The following is a 17,891-nucleotide window of genomic DNA, read 5'->3' as shown; positions in this document are numbered from 1 at the left end:
GTGGCCCCTCCGATGGCGTACACCTTTGCTTCCTGCGCATGGCGCCTCTGGCGCTGTTCGAATGCCCCATGATCCGAGCCGGGTGCCCACTTCCGAAGCCGCTGGGCGCCTCCTCTCCAAGCCAACTCCTCTTCTCCCCCCTCTCCCTCCCTGGGCCTTGTGGGGCTGGCTGGGGCTTGGGGGGTCCAAGAGGTGCTGGTGCCACCTAAATGCCCCTCTTTCCTTGGCAGAGCTGCATCGCTGCGCCGTCTTCTGCCTGCTTCAGATCGGCCCAGAAATCTACGACACGGAGATGGTGCTGGTGGATCGGACCCTGACCGACATCTGCTTTGAGAGCACCATCCTCTTGTGAGTCCCTGCCCCACTGCCTGCCCCCTTGGGGCAGAAACCTGGGGGTCCCCACGGCCGTGCGGGAGGCGACAAGTCTTGAAAAAGGATCCCTGCGGAGAAAGCGGTGTTTCTCCTTTCCCCCGGAATCTTTCAATGTTACAAGAGTTGGCTTTTTAAAAGGGGATTTTGGGGGCTCTGGGTTCTTTGGCATTTGGGGGGTGGAGAGAGGGGTGGTTTTTTGTCTTTTGGGGGGCCGGAGATCTGCTGGGGGGCAGGAAGGGTTGGCTGGCTCAAACAGGCACTTAAGTGATGCATAGAATGATTGCAGAGTTGGAAGGGACCCCCAGAGGCCATCTAGACCAAGGGTCAGCAAACTTTTTCAGCAGGGGGCCGGTCCACTGTCCCTCAGACCTTGTGGGGGGCCGGACTATATTTTTTGGGGGGGGAATGAACGAATTCCTCTGCCCCACAAATAACCCAGAGATGCATTTTAAATAAAAGGGCACATTCTATTCATGTAAAAACACGCCGATTCCCGGACTGTCTGTGGGCCGGATTGAGAAGGTGATTGGGCCAGATTCAGCCCCCAGGCCTTAGTTTGCCCACCCATGATCTAGCCCAGGGATATCCAACAGGTTGATCGTGATCTACTGGTAGATCCCCACAAGGTTTTGGTAGATCGCGGTCCATCTCTGGCTCAACAATATTGAGCTGACCTCCTAAAAAAACAGGGCTTTCCTTCCCAAAAAAGCTCAACAACTTTGAGCTGAACTCCCAAAAAATGGGGGTAGATCACTGCCAGTTGTCAATTCTGAAAGTAGATCACAGTCTCTTGAGAGTTGGCCACCCTTGAGATTCTAGCCTAACTGCGGCTGAATAATCCCTGGTCGGCCAAGGAGTTTTCATATAATTTTCTTTCCAAATGTACAGGTGAAACTCGGAAAATTAGAATATCGTAGAAAAGTTCATTTATTTCGGACTCATGACATGCAAAGCGAGATATGTCAAGCCTTTATTTGTTATAATTGTGATGATCATGGCGTACAGCTGATGAAAACCCCAAATTAACAATCTCATAAAATTAGAATATTAAATGAAATCGGCAAAATAAGGACTGCAAATAGAGTAATATTGGACCTCTGAGAAGTAGAAGCATGCATATATACTCAGGGCGTGGTTTGGGCCCCTTTTGCATCAATTACTGCCTCAATGCGGTGTGCCATGGATGCTGTCAGCCTGTGGCACTGCTGAGGTGTTATGGAAGACCATAGAATCCTAGAGTTGGAAGAGACCACAAGGGCCATCGAGTCCAACCCCCTGCCAAGCAGGAAACACCATCAGAGCACTCCTGACATATGGTTGTCAAGCCTCTGCTTAAAGACCTCCAAAGTAGGAGACTCCACCACACTCCTTGGCAGCAAATTCCACTGTCAAACAGCTCTTACTGTCAGGAAGTTCTTCCTAATGTTTAGGTGGAATCTTCTTTCTTGTAGTTTGGATCCATTGCTCCGTGTCCGCTTCTCTGGAGCAGCAGAAAACAACCTTTCTCCCTCCTCTATGTGACATCCTTTTATATATTTGAACATGGCTATCATATCACCCTTAACCTCCTCTTCTCCAGGCTAAACATGCCCAGCTCCCTTAGCCGTTCCTCATAAGGCATCGTTTCCAGGCCTTGGACCATTTTGGTTGCCCTCCTCTGGACACGTTCCAGTTTGTCAGTGTCCTTCTTGAACTGTGGTGCCCAGAACTGGACACAGTACTCCAGGTGAGGTCTGACCAGAGCAGAATACAGTGGCACTATTACTTCCCTTGATCTAGATGCTATACTCCTATTGATGCGGCCCAGAATTGCATTGGCTTTTTTAGCTGCCGCATCACACTGTTGGCTCATGTCAAGTTTGTGGTCAACCAAGACTCCTAGATCCTTTTCACATGTACTGCTCTCAAGCCAGGTGTCACCCATCTTGTATTTGTGCCTCTCATTTTTTTTGCCCAAGTGCAATACTTTATATTTCTCCCTGTTAAAATTCATCTTGTTTGTTTTTGCCCAGTTCTCTAGTCTGTCAAGGTCTGTCAAGACCAGGATGCTTCAATAGCAGCCTTCAGCTCTTCTGCATTGCTTGGTCTCATGTCTCTCATCTTTCTCTTGGCAATGCCCCATAGATTCTCTACGGCTTGGCATATCTTCCACTGCCTCCCGCAGTTTGGTCAAACTCATGCTGGTAGCTTCGAGAACACTGTCCAACCATCTCGTCCTCTGTCGTCCCCTTCTCCTTGTGCCCTCCATCTTTCCCAACATCAGGGTCTTTTCCAGGGAGTCTTCTCTTCTCATGAGGTGGCCAAAGTCTTGGAGCCTCAGCTTCAGGATCTGTCCTTCCAGTGAGCACTCAGGGCTGATTTCCTTCAGAATGGGGAGGTTGGATCTTCTTGCAGTCCATGGGACTCTCAAGAGTCTCCCCCAGCACCAGAATTTAGAAGCATCAATTCTTCGGCGATCAGCCTTCTTTATGGTCCAGCTCTCACTTCCATACATCACTACTGGGAAAACCATAGCTTTAACTATATGGGCCTTTGTTGGCAAGGTGATGTCTCTGCTTTTTAAGATGCTGTCTAGGTTTGTGATTGCTTTTCTCCCAAGAAGCAGGCGTCTTTTAATTTTGTGACTGCTGTCACCATCTGCAGTGGCCATGGAGCCCAAGAAAGTAAAATCTCTCACTGCCTCCATTTCTTCCCCTTCTATTTGCCAGGAGGTGATGGGCCCAATAGTCATGATCTTCGTTTTTTTGATGTTGAGCTTCAGACCATATTTTGCGCTCTCCTCTTTCACCCTCATTAAGAGGTTCTTTAATTCCTCCTCACTTTCTGCCATCAAGGTTGTGTCATCTGCATATCTGAGGTTGTTGATATTTCTTCCGGCGATCTTAATTCCGGCTTGGGATTCATCCAGCCCAGCCTTTGGCATGATGAATTAGCTTCATATATTAGTTTCACCTTTTAAATTCAATTACTGAAATAAATGAACTTTTCCATTCTAATTTTCCGAGTTTCACCTGTAACATGCTGTCTCCTTCCAGTTCTATATCCTCTTCCGTGCTGTAAGTTGTATTTTATATTCGAAGTCCTTCCTCGGGTGACCTTCTGGGCTGCCTGGGAGTGCCCCCCTTTCACGCCTGTGCCCCCCGCTTTGTCTCCCCCCCCAGCACGGAGGCCGGTCCGGACTTTGAGCTGAAGGTGGAGCTGTACAGCGCCGGCCTGGAGGAGGACTCTGTCCTGGGCAGCACCCCCAAGAAGCTGGCCAGCCGCCTGAGCAGCTCCCTGGGGCGCTCGTCCGGCAAGAGGGTCCGTGCCGCCCTGGACGGGGTGCCCGGGAGCCCCGTCAGCAACGGGGGAAGCAGCCCCCTCCAGCTGCCAGCTCCCAGCGTGGCGTGAGTATCCTGGGCCCGGCGCCCGGCCGTCTTCCGCAGAATTCGCACCCGCTGCCCGCCCCCTCCGGGCTCACCCGCCTCTTCTTCCTTCCAGGGGCCCCAAGTACCAGCTGCTGGCCTGCACCACCCTGCGCCTGGCCCACGTCCAGGACGCATTTCGCACCCACGACCTCGCCGTCACCGGGAACGGTACTTGGAGCAGGGGGGGTGTTGGGGTTGGGTTTGCGGGAGCAGGAACGTTCCAGAGTCCAGTTTGGTTCTGAGAGTTTTGCGCAGACACGGAAAGCGCAGAGACCCAAATTGTGGGAGTCAGTGGATGGGCGGGGGGCAGAGGGTCCCCCATTTGGCAAGGCAGGGAGAGCTCAAATGCTCTTTGCTGCCCTGCGGAACTCCCTGCCTATTTTTGGCTCCTGCTAAAATCATTCCTGATTAGACAGGTCTGTCCAGATGTTTGGAAAGTTGATGCGGGTTTTAATCTCTTTTAGTGTTTCAAGTTTTTGTATGTTTTAAAACTTGTGGTTTAATAATAATAATAATAATAATAATAATAATAATAATAATAATAATAATAATAATGGGGATGCGGGTGGCGCTGTGGGTTAAACTACAGAGCCTTGGGCTTGCCGATTAGAAGGTCGGTGGTTTGAATCCCCACGGCGAGGTGAGCTCCGGTTGCTCGGTCCCTGCTCCTGCCAACCTAGCAGTTTGAAAGCATGTCTTTGGCAATTTTGGATTTATGCACAGTGCCCAGAATGCAATGTAAGTTGCGGGATTAACTGTAGTTACAAAGATAAGTTATTTGAAAAAGACAGATAGGACTATATATGGTGGATTCTAAAGCTTATATTACTTGAGTGGTATTACCTGAGAGAGAAAACTGATAATCAGTCTTTCTCCCCCCCCCCTCAAAAAAAGGAGGGAGGATCCTTATTCCTTATGTTGCACACAAAAAGCACCAAGACTTCTGTGGCAAGAATAAGTTGTGCAAAGCACACTTGATGATGACACCATGTTGATTTTGGGGGTTCTTGAACACAGAACCCTCAGTGAGCAGGAAGGCTGCAGAAACTGCAAATTAGTTTAGGCTGTTTTCAGGAGGCTCCCAAAAGAGTCCAGAGTCAAGTGGCGGGGAGTTCCGACGTCTCTTGACGTTTTGTGGAGCTGCTGCCGCTGAACCAGTTCTGACAATGTAGGTGGGCAAGTGGCCTCTCTTTTCCAGGAGGGACGAAGCCCCCTGCCCCTCGTCCCTCTTTTGGGGCTCAGACCTGCCTTCCCCTGACCCTCTACTCTTCTCCCCCCCCCCCCCGTCTAGAGGAGAGCTCCTTCTGGCTCCCCCTGTACGGCAGCGTCTGCTGTCGCCTGGCAGCCCAGCCCAACTGCATGCTCCACCAGGTGATGTGCGGCTTCCTGAAGGTGCAGGTAAGTGCTGGGGGGGCGCTGCAGGTAGGGAAAGGGCTGAGAAGGCAAGGGACCCGTGTTTTGGGACCTACACCCCCGGGCAGAGGCGCATCGAGAGCCATGCGCTCAGGAGACGGGTTGATTCCCCTCCACCCCTTCTCTCTCGCTCCGTCTCTCTGCTCAGCTACATTAGGAAAGATGCAGCAATTTGGATGCACTATGAACATGCCACACCAGATGGCAGAAGAGAGCAGGGAATTTTAAAACACAGTTTTCTATATAGATTTATTTTTTTCGTTATAACGATATAATTCAGGGGTCAGCAAATTACGGCTTGGGGGCTGGATGCGGCCCACCAGGCCTGTAAATCCGGACCGCGGACACTTCCGCTCTGGGCAGCTTCCAACAAAATATTAAAATACAATAGTCCGTCAAACATTAAAAGCTTCCCTAAACTGGGCTGCCTTCAGATGTCTTCTAAAAGTCTGGTAGTTGTTCTTCTCTTTGACACCTGGCGGGAGGGTGTTCCACAGGGCAGGCGCCACTACCGAGAAGGCCCTCTGCCTGGTTTCCTGTAACTTGGCTTCTCACAGCGAGGGAACCGCCAGAAGGCCCTCGGAACTGGACCTCAGTGTCTGGGCAGAACGATGGGGCTGGAGACGCTCCTTCAGGGATACTGGGTCTTTGAGGCCGTTTAGGGCTTTCAAGGTCAGCACCAACACTTTGAATTGTGCTCGGAAACGTACTGGGAGCCAATGTAGGTCTTTCAAGACCGGTGTTATGTGGTCTCTGCGGCCGCTCCCAGTCACCAGTCTAGCTGCCGCATTCTGGATTAGTTGTAGTTTCCGGGTCCCCTTCAAAGGTAGCCCCACATAGAGCGCATTGCAGTAATCCAAGCGGGAGATAACCAGAGCATGCACCACTCTGGCAACACAGTCTGTGGGCAGGTAGGGTCTCATCCTGCGTACCAGATGGAGCTGATAAACAGCTGCCCTGGACACAGAATTGACCTGCGCCTCCATGGACAGCTGCGAGTCCAAAATGACTCCCAGGCTGCGCACCTGGTCCTTCAGGGGCACAGTTACTCCATTCAGGACCAGGGAATCCTCCACACCTGCCCGCCTCCTGTCCCCCCAAAACAGTACTTCTGTCTTGTCAGGATTCAACCTCAATCTGTTAGCCGCCATCCAACCTCCAACCGCCTCCAGGCACTCCCACAGGACCTTCACCGCCCTCACTGGTTCTGATTTGAAAGAGAGGTAGAGCTAGTTCACAGCAACCTCTGCCAGGACACAGAGAGGGGAGAGGGCTGCTCTCGCACTCAGGTCCTGGTTTCCATTTGGGGCTTCTGGTTGGCCCCTGGGAAAAGAGGAGGCTGGATGACTCGATGGGCCCCTCTGGCCTCATCCTGCAGTCTCATCTTCGGACCTTACGCTGTAGTGATGTGGCTCCCAAGGGGGTGGCAGGCAGATGCAAGGAAACATTAGAGCATAGTTTCGTGGGGCCACAATGGTGCAAAAACATGGTTACAAAGCACGGATCCACATGGATCCTCAGGATTTTTGCACTGGGCTACCCCAAACTCACCGTCAAATCACATGTCTGTGGCCACAGCACGAACCACAAAAATCATACATCCACTGTTTCGTTCAGAATATTTTTTTTTCTTGTTTTCCTCCTCTAAAAATTAGGTGCGTCTTATGGAGTGAAAAATTGTGTTCTTTGTTATAAATCAGAGACTGCTAGGAGTTCTTTCTTTCTGTTTTCCAATGTATTTCTTATCAGTAAAAAAATTGGTGTGACGCAAGCAAATTTTTTTACCTGTGAGTATACGGTGGTATACAATTTCTACTTTGCTTTACTTTACTTACTTTACTTCGCTTCACTTCACTTCAGGGATCGAGATACGGATATGCTCGTACCCCTTCCAATCTGCGCCCCATCCCGAGAGACGAGGGTAGGGTGAGCAAGAATTACTCACCTCCTTCACTGGTGTTGTGCAATGCCAGGTCTATAGGCAACAAAACCGCTACCCTGCGAGATTTCTTCACCTCGCAGGGAGTCGACCTGGCTTGTGTGACGGAGACCTGGGTGCGCGAAGGGGTAACTGTTACCTTACGAGAGATGGCGCCCCCGGGTTTCTCCGTCCTCCACCAGTCGCGGACTGTGGGCCGGGGGGGAGGGGTGGCATTATTAATCCGAGAAGATTGTTCTTTCAGGGCTCTGCCATCGCCATCGATCCCCGGCATTGAATGTGTTGGCCTAGTGTGGGGCTCCGAGGTGAGCTTGGCTGTCTGGCTGGTGTACCGGCCACCTAGCGCACCAGCAGCCATCCTGTCAGGCCAGCTGGAGGCGGTGGCCGGCTGGGCCTTGGCGTTCCCTAACCTATTGGTGTTGGGGGACTTCAACATCCATGCCGATGCCACTCCCTCCTCACAGGCTCTGGACATGGTGTCTTCCATGGCGACACTAGGGCTCTCCCAGTTTGTTTCGGGCCCCACACATCAAGCAGGCCACACGCTGGATCTGATCTTTGGCGCCGGTATAGATGTGATCATGTCTCCTTCGATGAAGGTGCCATGGTCTGATCACTATGCTCTGAAAGCCAGGATTGACTTTCCACCCCCACCCTGCTTAGGTGGTGAGCCGATTTGGGCTCGCCCGCAGAGGCTGATGGACCCTGATAGATTCCGCCAAGCCTTGCGGGACCTTGCTCCCCCTGGCGACTCATTGACTGAGCTTGTTGAGGGCTGGAATACCCAGCTCCTGGCAGCCATCGATGAGATCGCACCTAAGCGCCCTCTGCGACCCCGCAGAAACCGGGCTCCCTGGTTTACCGAGGAGCTTCGGAAAATGAAGCGGGACCTCAGACGGCTAGAGCGAGTATGGCGGGGTGCCCGTGACGGAGCCTCAAGAACATCTTATAGGGTTTTTATGAAAACCTATGAGATGGCAGTGAAGGCCGCTAAGAAGTCTTCTCGGCCTCCATTGCATCCGCTAGCTCTCGCCCGGCACAATTATTTAGTATAATTCGGTCTTTAACGTCCCTTGAAGGACAGGCAAATTTAAATAACAATCTGACACACAGCTGTGAGGCATTTGCGAGCTTTTTTGCGGAGAAGGTCCTGTTGCTCCGCCATGACCTCCCTGCCAATTTGGATACAATAAAGGAACTGGAGGCCCCTCGACTGTCCTCGGGTCCAGTATTGGACCACTTTGACCACAATATTGGACCACAGTATTGGACCACTTTGACCACAATCTCCAGCCGATGTGGACAGATTCCTCCAAGCTGGAAAGCCCACCACCTGTCCTCTTGACCCGTGCCCGTCATGGCTGATTAGAGCGTGTCCAGACGAGGTGCAGGCCCCCTGGGGGATATCATCAATTTGTCCCTTGGCACCGGGACATTCCCAGGAGAACTGAAGGAGGCAGTGGTGCGTCCGCTCTTAAAGAAAACATCATTAGATCCCTTAGATCTATCCAATTACCGCCCAGTTTCGAATCTTCCATTCCTGGGTAAGGTGACTGAGAGAGCGGTTGCTGAACAGCTTGGTAGGTTTCTGGATGAAACATCGGCTCTGGATCCATTCCAGTCCGGCTTCCGCGCTGGTCATGGGACCGAGACGGCTCTGGTCGCCCTAACAGATGATCTTCGTAGACAGCTGGATCGAGGCGGGTCGGGGCTGCTGATTCTTCTAGATCTGTCAGCAGCCTTTGACATGGTCGAATATGAACTCCTGGACCACCGCCTTGCCGACGTGGGGATCCAGGGCACAGTCCTTCAGTGGCTGCGCTCATTTCTCTCTGGTCGGGGACAGAGGGTGGCGCTTGGGGGGGAATTGTCATCACACCACTCCTTGGTGTGTGGAGTGCCTCAGGGTGCAATTCTCTCCCCGATGCTTTTTAACATCTTTATGCGCCCCCTCGCCCAGCTTGTCCGGAGTTTTGGGCTGGGTTGCCATCAGTATGCTGATGACACCCAACTCTATCTGTTGATGGATGGCCATCCTGACTCGACCCCAGACACACTGACCAGATGTCTGGAAGCTGTGGCTGGATGGTTACGTGGGAGCCGGTTGAAGTTAAATCCTTCGAAGACAGAGGTCCTCTGGCTGGGGCGGGACGATATGGGATTGGGGGGGCAACTCCCATCTCTTGCGGGGGTGCAATTAGTGCCAGCACCGTCCGTTAAGAGTTTGGGTGTAATCTTTGATACCTCCCTCTCTATGGAGGCGCAGATTACAGCTATAACAAAGGCGGCATTTTTTCATCTCCGCCAAGCTAAGCAGTTGGCCCCTTATCTCTCTCGTCCTGACCTAGCCACTGTGATCCATGCGACGGTCACCTCCAGACTGGATTATTGTAACTCGCTCTACGTGGGGCTGCCCTTGAGACTGACCCAGAAACTCCAGCGGGTGCAGAATGCCGCAGCGAGACTCCTTACGGGGTCTTCACTGCGAGATCACATTCACCCAGTGCTACACCAGCTGCACTGGCTCCCGGTGGAGTACAGGATCAGGTTTAAGGTGCTGGTTTTAATCTTTAAAGCCCTATACGGCCTAGGACCCTCGTACCTACGGGACCGCCTCTCCTGGTATGCCCCACAGAGAAACCTACGGTCTGCAAATAATAACATCCTCAAGGTCCCAGGCCTCAGAGAGGTTAGGCTGGCCTCAACAAGAGCCAGGGCCTTCTCGGCTGCGGCTCCAATCTGGTGGAATGCTCTGTCACAAGAGACTAGGGCCCTGCAGGACCTGACATCTTTCCGCAGGGCCTGCAAGACAGAGTTGTTCCGCCAGGCTTTTGGTCAGGGCGCAGCCTGACTCCCTCCTCTGGCAACCTGCTCAGAATTTTGCTTAATTGGTTGCCATCAATTTGTTTTAATTAATTTTTATAATGAAATATTTTTAGATTGTGTGATTATTTGACTGATTATTTGATTGTTGTTAGCCGCCCTGAGCCCGGCTTCGGCTGGGGAGGGCGGGATATAAATAAAATTTATTATTATTATTATTATTATTATTCACTTCACAACAAATATTCTGAAAGTGGCCCAGAGGGGAAAAATTGAGAGCCGATGCTGCTATGAGGCTTGTTCTCTCCCAACGGAGCTTCATTTCCAGTCGGAGCGTTTCTGTTATGGGGCTGTGGCCCCCCCACCCAGAAGGGGTTTCTGAGCATCAGTGAAAGGGTTTTGGGGGGCAGGCAGGGAAGACCGACAGCGCCCGTCCTGGGGAGGGATGAATATGGGAAGATGGCGTGTGGGTCTCCCTCCTGCTAAACACAGCCCCCCCTCTCCCCCCATTTTGCAGCAGGGGGAGCAGCAGGGCTGGCTGCGGCTCTTTTGCCTCCTGCGGGGCTCCAACCTCCTCTGCTACCGGCACCCCAAAGACGTCGAGACGCAGGAGGAGCCAGCCTTCACCATTGCTATCAACAAGGTAGGGGGTGATGTCTCAGACCAGGTTGGGGGGCAGAACATTGGGGGTCCCCAGTGACGGAGGAAACTGCTAGGGGACCCAGAGCGGCAAACATGGATTGGAAGAAGTTTAAGGAATATTTGAAAAAATACATTAATATTTAAATCTTAGACTAGATTTGGCAGAGGCTGTAGGGTTAGAAGTTGAAGACAGTGTATTTTAAAATAGTATTATTTGTAAGTGATAAAGTTTTTTATGGTTAAAGTAAGTGATAAAAAAAATGGTTAGAAATTCGATATATGTAAACTGCTAAAGATGAAGTAAAATGGAAATCAGATAGGTGGGACTTGGGGAAGCCCACATAACAATGTTTAGGAAAATAAGGATAAGACAAGAATCTGTTTGTATGGTTTGTCTTTTCTGTTTGCGTTCTTTATTTGTGTTATAAAATGGAAAGAAAAAAAAATTGGGGGGGAAACCATGACGTGCACCCGGGGGCAGGGCGATTCTCCCAGGGGTGCCAGCACTGCCCACTGATCGCGCAAATAGGCCTGGCGCTGCCCACTGGGGATGTGAGCACCTCCCACCGGGGGGGGGGGGGATGCAAATGGTGCCCACTGGGGGTGGGGTGCATCCCTGGCGACCAGCGCCGCATGCTGTGCATATCTGTGGATTTTCTCGATGACAATCGTGCCAATCGCGGAAATCTGCCCGGCAGAGGTGCCAGTGCCGCCATGCAGATCTGCCGGGGGGGATTTTGTCACCCCCCTAGGCATGACACCTGGGGTGGACCGCCCCCTGCCCCACCTTGTGATGCCCCTGCTTGTCCCCCCCCCCCTCAGCCGTCGCTCCATCCTTCTCATCCAGAGTTGCCAACTAAGCAGGTTTTCAATGCAACAGCTGCCTCCACCTTTGGCTGCGATTTCTGCCTTGTGGGGGGTTGGGCTGGATGACCGCTGGAGGTCCCAACACTACCAGTCTATGACTCTCAATTGGCAGCACAGCCATGCCAGGGTCTGTCCATCCATGTCGTGTGCCAGGGGTGTCAATGTCAAAACGGAGACCTTGCCATTCTTGAAACTCGCTCTTTGCAGCTGATGGTGGCTCTTCCCTGCCCAGCTCATGGCCCCCCCAGCCCTGTTTCTTCCCATTTGTAAATAGCACACATTAATCTCCCCACGTCTGCCTTTGGGCAGTCACCATGTGCAGAGTCCTTATTTCAGTTGGGGACGCGGGTGGCGCTGTGGGTTAAACCACTGAGCCTAGGACTTGCCGATCAGAAGGTCGGCGGTTCGAATCCCCGCGACGGGGTGAGCGCCCGTTGCTCGGTCCCTGCTCCTGCCAACTTAGCAGTTCAAAAGCACGTCAAAGTGTAAGTAGATAAATAGGTACCACTCCAGTGGGAAGGTAAATGGCGTTTCCGTGCGCTGCTCTGGTTCGCCAGAAGCGGCTTAGTCCTGCTGGCCACATGACCCGGAAGCTGTACGCCAGCTCCCTCGGCCAATAAAGCGAGATGAGCGCTGCAACCCCAGTCGGACATGACTGGACCTAATGGTCAGGGGTACCTTCCGCTTCCTTGGGTGTTCCCTGGGCGCCTCTGGGTGTTTCTGCGCCTGAGGCCCCTTTGCCCCCCCTCCAGGAGACGCGCATCCGAGCCACAGAGAAGGACCCCAAGAACCAACTGCACACCATGTCCGTGACGAACCGCTATGGGGGGGAGGAGGTGACCCACACGCTGCTGGCCGAGTCCCGCTCCGAGACGCAGCGCTGGATGGAAGCCTTCTGGCAGCACTTTTACGACATGAGTGAGTAGGGGAGGCGAGACGGGGGGGGCGGAAACACGTGGGCGGGGGGAGAGCGGGGCAACACTGCCCTCTCTTGCTCTACCCTCCTGCTGCCTCCTTGTCCTGCCTCGCAAGGGGGTCGTGGCAGGACAAGGGAGGCGAGGGAGAAGCTGAGCTGGACCGTGGGGGCCCCAATCCAGCCACCCCCCCCGTGCTAGGGAGGTTTGCTCCTGGAGGAGGGCTCTTGAGAAGCCCCTGTCCTTCCCAGGAGATTGGGGGGGGGGAGTTAAAGAAGGACAGCTGCAGCCCCTAATCCAGTGGTTCTCAACCTGTGGGTCCCCAGATGTTGTTGCACTACAACTCCCATCATCCCTGAGCTCTGCCCTTGCTGGACAGGGGTGATGGGAGTTGTGGTTCAACAACATCTGGGGACCCACAGGCTGAGAAAGGCTGCCATGGGGGGGGGGCAACCTAAGGCCCGGGGGCTGGATCCGGCCCAATTGCCTTCTCAATCCGGCCTGCAGACGGTCTGGGAATCAGCGTGTTTTTACATGAGCAGAATGTGTCCTTTTATTTAAAATGCATCTCTGGATTATTTGTGGGGCATAGGAATTTGTTCATTATTTTTTCCCCAAAATATAGTCTGGCCCCCCACAAGGTCTGAGGGACAGTGGACCGGCCCCCTGCTGAAAAAGTTTGCTGACCCCTGGCCTAAAACCTTCTGGGTCGGCCAGAGGGGATCCTGTCCTCTGGTGCACGTGGGGAGACCACTAGGGGGCAGCACAGCGCCCCCTGCCTGCCCCACAGACGCCCAGCAAAGTGGGAGGGGGTCCCTGGCATGTGAGCCAACTCATAGGGGCTGAGGTTCCTTCGGCCCCCCCTTAAAGTATTTGAGCGGCAGCCCCCCAAAGTTGATGGTGATAGTGAACGGGCGCCATGTCTTGTGATCAGTTATGTGGGGTGGGGCTTAACTCTTTCACTGAAATCGCCCCCCCCCCGCAATCTTCCCCCCCCCAGGCCAGTGGAAGCACTGCTGCGATGAGCTCATGAAGGTGGAGGTCCCCTCCCCACGGCGCCCCATGGCCCTCTTTCAGAAGCAGGGCTCCCTCTACCACGAGATGGGTGAGTCTCCAGAGAAGAGGGTCCGCAGAAGCGGGGAGGGTTGGGGGGCTGAAGGGAACAGAGGGGGCTCTGGGGGGTGGGCCTGGTGGATTAGGGGCCCCCTGAACTCACGGTGGGAGGCAAGAGGGTCTCACCTCCTTCTGCCCTTTCTTCCTGCCTGTCTCTGGGGCTCTGTCTTGCCCCCCGGTTTCTGTGGGGCCTGCCCCACACCTTGCTTGCGCCCAGATGTATCTGTGTCTGTAACTCTCTGCTCTCCTCCTGCTCTCTCTCTCTTTGCATGTCTCCCCTTCTCTTCCTCTTCTTCTCTGTCCTGTCCCCGACCCCTTGCCCCCCACCCCCAGCTCTCCCTGGCCCAGGGGGGCCGCCCCCCAACTGCGAGGGGCTGCTGTTGCAGGACAACGCTGTCTCTGCCGAGATCCGAGCTCTCCTCTCCTCGTATTACAGCGACAGGTGACGTAACCCCCCCCAAAGCTGGACGGGGTGGGGAGGGGTCCTCTGGGTTCCCAAAATTGGGGGGGGGGCTGGCTGGCAGGGAGGTAGGTAGAGGGTGAAGGAGGCAGGAGTACCCTTTGTGTAGAGAGGGGTGGGCAGCGGAGGCACCGGCAGAGCCCCTGGGATCTCCCACTGACAGGGAAGGGGGCTGGCGGGGGCTGTGGACAGTTGGACCCAGTGGGCGCCTCCATTTATGTGTATGTTGTAAACCAAAATTGTCCTTTTCCCTTATGGGTATCCAAGAGCCCGTATAGAGTCCTTACGTGGGTTCCCTATTGGTAGGAGAAAATAGCAGAGGCCAACCAGAGAATATTGAGAAGCAAAGCAGCTCGTAAGCCTGATCTTTATTGATCTGTTGCAACAGGGTCCTCACTCCCCACACGCAGGAGGGAGGAAGAACCCAGAACCCAGGTGTGCCTGCCCTTATATACACATTTTAAATTGCCTGCCCTGGAGTCCAAGACCACCCCCAGATACATCATACCTACATCACAGAAAGGGGGTCTACAGCAGAAATCTGAGTGCTTTGTTTATCTCTGTCTGGCAGGTTACCTGTTTAATGGTCACTTGACTGGATTGCCTGGGGAGCCTGGCCAGTCTTTTGTAATGATCAATACTTAGTTCCTGGGCCAGGTCACAGGCTGACACCCTATTCATATCTTAAATGTGCCCTTAAGACAGGATTTGTGAAGGAAAAGACAATGGGGAGGCTTTTCCATTTTCCTTTGACCTTGCAGAGAAAACATTTGGTCAGTTTGGGAATCAAAAATGGTTTCAGGTCTTCCTGTGCTGATCTATGTATGTGCTTGGTTGGTACACTTATGAACATTTAACATACCGTATTTTTCGCTCCATAGGGCGCACCAGACCATAGGGCACACCTAGTTTTTAGGGGGGGAAATAAAGGGGGGGAATTTTATTCCCCCCCAGCTCCAAAGAGCAAAGAAGCCAAGACAGCGAGTGGGATCCATCCCGCTGGCTGTCTTGGCTTCCTCTTTAGCCGCGCGCAACCTCTCCAGCCGGGAGAGGCTTTGGCAGAAGCCAAGACAGCACATGTATATTTTGGAATTGCTCAGTTATGCAGAGAGGGTGCCAGAGAGTCGAAATGGGAAGGTGGGAAATAGTCATGCCCTGGGCAAAACTTCCTTATTGTGGCCAAGTTCTTCCGACGCTCGAGATCATTTAGGCGCTGACAAATTGGATTGTTGCCTTTACTAAAACGCAAAGTGAGTAGCTGTTGTGGGGATAAACCACAAGAGTGAAGTTTTCGATAGACGGTTTTAATCCAGGCACTCCTGTGACAATTTTGCACCGCCAGGGATATTAAACCAGGGGTGATCTGAGTTAGGTGAAGCCAATACAGTAGACGCTCAGGTTGCGAACGTGATCCTTGCAGGAGGCGCATATGCAACAGCTGAAACCCGGAAGTAACCCGTTCCTGTACTTCTGGGTTTTGGCGGTCCGTGGCGCTGTGGGTTAAACCACAGAGCCTAGGACTTGCCAATCAGAAGGTCGGCGGTTTGAATCGCCGCAATGGGGTGAGCTCCCGTTGCTCGGTCCCTGCTCCTGCCCACCTAGCAATTCAAAAGCACGTCAAAGTCCAAGTAGATAAATAGGTACTGCTCTGGCGGGAAGATAAACGGCATTTCCGTGCGCTGCTCTGGTTCGCCAGAAGTGGCTTAGTCATGCTGGCCACATGATCCGGAAGCTGTACGCCGGCTCCCTCGGCCAATAAAGCGAGATGAGCGCCACTACCCCAGAGTCGTTCGCGACTGGACCGAATGGTCAGGGGTCCCTTTACCTTTACTAACCTGAAAAAACGCAACCTGAAGCATCTGTAACCCGAGGTGTGACTGTAGCTAAACTCCTGCCAAATTCCATCTGGTCCCAGTAGCCCCAGCAGGCTCCAGATGTTCCTTGCTTTGGGGCGCGGCTTCCCTTGGAGATCCTCACGGGAGGCGCATGGAAAGGGACTCTGGGGGTCTGCCACTCTGGGGGTCCTTTGCAACGGCCCCTCCGCTAATCTCCCCCCGCCCTATTTTTCTCCCCAGCTATTGAGCCGGCGGACGACATTGAGGCCGTGACGGAGATCCTGGCCCGGCGCTTTTCTGGCCTGGCCCCCCCGCCCTGGCTGTCCCTCCTGGAAGGGTCGTCGTGCAGCGCGGCGTCCGACAGCGACAGCGTCTCCAGCGCCAGCCCGTGCCCCCCGCCGCGCCCCCCTTGGGGCCGGCCCCGCACCCTCTCCCTGGACGCCAAGCTCAGCACCCTGAAAGGACGCTCGGGGCGCCCGCCGGGGCCGCCTCCGCCCCCCAGGGCCAGGGGCCCCTCCGGCTCCAGCTCCTCCAGCAGCAGCAGCGGCAGCCCCACTCCGGAGCCCGAGCGCCCCCCTCGGCCCCACGCCCGGCCCCGGTTTGACCCCCGCTTGTGGCTGCAGTCCCAGGTCTGAGGAGGGAGGGCGCTGGGGCCCAGAGGTCCGCTTGACTGGAAGTAGGGGACTGCAGGAGGACGGAGCAGAGGGCCTGATGTGGGGCCAGGACCCCACACGCTCCAGTCCCCCTCCCTGCCATCCTCTAACGAGCCATCAGGGCCCTCTCCTCACTTCTGGACCAGCTGCCCCCCGCTTGGGGGGCACAGCCTGTTGGGAGCGCTCTTATGCCCACTGCCCAATTTAGGGGGGGGGCTGTGTAACCGTCCTGACCCACAAGTCTCCTCTTCAGCAGGGGAGAAAAAGCACCTTTTTCCTTTGAGAAACTGGAACAATTTGGGGTGGGGAAATAAACGTAAAAGCAGGGGGGGTCTGGTTGGCATCTCCCCCGCCAGAAGCAGGAGCTCATTCGTATTGGTTCCTTTGTGCAAGCCGCCCCCCAATTCCACCACCCCCAGCGGTGGCCCCAAAGATAACCCCCCGCCTACCTTGCCCTCCGACAGCCCCCCGTTTTTCTAACGCTCCCCCTGAGTTTCAGGGATATGTGCCAATTCAGGAGGGGAGGGGCGGTGCTTGCTGCCAAGTAGGCAGGCGTGACCCCCCCCCCCGCATCTGTGGGGCGGGGGGCAACCCTGCCTCTTCCTTTATTATGCATTAAAATGTATTTAACGATTCGTTTGTCAATGCGAGAGGTGGGGTCTGGACTGTGTGTGTGTATGGCTGTGTATATATATTGGGGGGGGGCTTCAAAAGAGGCTGGATGGCATTGGTGCCAGATGTCTCCCCCCCCCAAATTATCCATCTACATCCTGCTTCCTTCCGGTGCTGAGGCCTTGGTAGACTTTATATCCCTGCAGAAATTGGGGTGGGGTGCATGGGTAGAGCTGTTCGTCATTCTCCCACTCCCTCAAATAAACATAAGTATTTTCTTGGGGGTTTTCTCAGGGGAGTTTTATGGGGGTCCCCCAAGCGCCACCGCAGAGGCCCGGTGAGCTACTGAAATTACACAAAACAAACGAAATACCGTGACAATCCCCGAAACGAGAAGTAATCGACTATAGACTTAAACCAAATAACAAAAATCAAAAAGTTTTAAAGGAAAAAACCTAGAATTGAACAAAGCCTTAACGGGATGCCGGCTACAAACCTTGTTTCACTGAACTATTCAGTTTCCTCCGAAGGAAATAGAGAAATCATAAACCTTAACTGATTTTAAACAAACTCAAGAACAGGGCTGAAAAGCTCCCCTGAGTTTACAAAAAAGGTTTGGAAACCTCAATGGCAAGTTTTAGACATAGCCCTGTTTAAAGAAAGCCAAGCAGTAGTAATAAGGAGATGAGGACTCGGCTGTGAAAACTCTAGTTTTACAAAAAGGTTTAAAAAAAACTTGCAAAGGAATAGGAGATAAGCTGTTTTAGATTTTAAACAAACTCAAGAACGGGGCTGAAAGCTTTGGTCTGGATGTAACTGCTGATGTTAAAGACTGATGAGC

The 17,891-nt window shown here is 53.5% G+C and overlaps 2 protein-coding genes across 6 annotated transcripts in view; both read left to right on the top strand.

Moving 5' to 3' along the window:
• Positions 1-17,071, top strand: part of RTKN (rhotekin) — a gene marked incomplete at its 3' end in the record, with an annotated part of 39,303 nt that extends 22,232 nt beyond the window's left edge. For 3 of the 5 annotated variants that reach the window (XM_081207122.1, XM_081207123.1, XM_081207124.1), the window contains 8 exons: positions 231-348; positions 3,534-3,758; positions 3,853-3,947; positions 5,071-5,177; positions 10,472-10,597; positions 12,216-12,381; positions 13,378-13,482; positions 16,026-17,071. In XM_081207122.1, coding sequence (XP_081063248.1) covers positions 231-348; positions 3,534-3,758; positions 3,853-3,947; positions 5,071-5,177; positions 10,472-10,597; positions 12,216-12,381; positions 13,378-13,482; positions 16,026-16,420 — 1,337 coding nt within the window. Of the gene's footprint in view, positions 1-230; positions 349-3,533; positions 3,759-3,852; positions 3,948-5,070; positions 5,178-10,471; positions 10,598-12,215; positions 12,382-13,377; positions 13,483-13,823; positions 13,937-16,025 lie in introns of those variants that run through there. The other 2 variants (XM_081207125.1, XM_081207126.1) reach the window with 2 other exon arrangements.
• LOC308594245 (programmed cell death protein 4-like) overlaps positions 1-17,891 on the top strand; it is a 157,321-nt gene that overhangs the window by 89,601 nt on the left and 49,829 nt on the right. The window lies entirely within an intron of this gene.

This window comes from Podarcis bocagei (assembly GCF_964188305.1).
Source record: "Podarcis bocagei genome assembly, chromosome: 9".
Classification (NCBI taxonomy): Eukaryota; Metazoa; Chordata; class Lepidosauria; order Squamata; family Lacertidae; genus Podarcis; species Podarcis bocagei.
The sequence above is the reverse complement of the archived record's forward strand: the minus strand, read 5'-3'. Positions and strand labels throughout refer to the sequence as shown.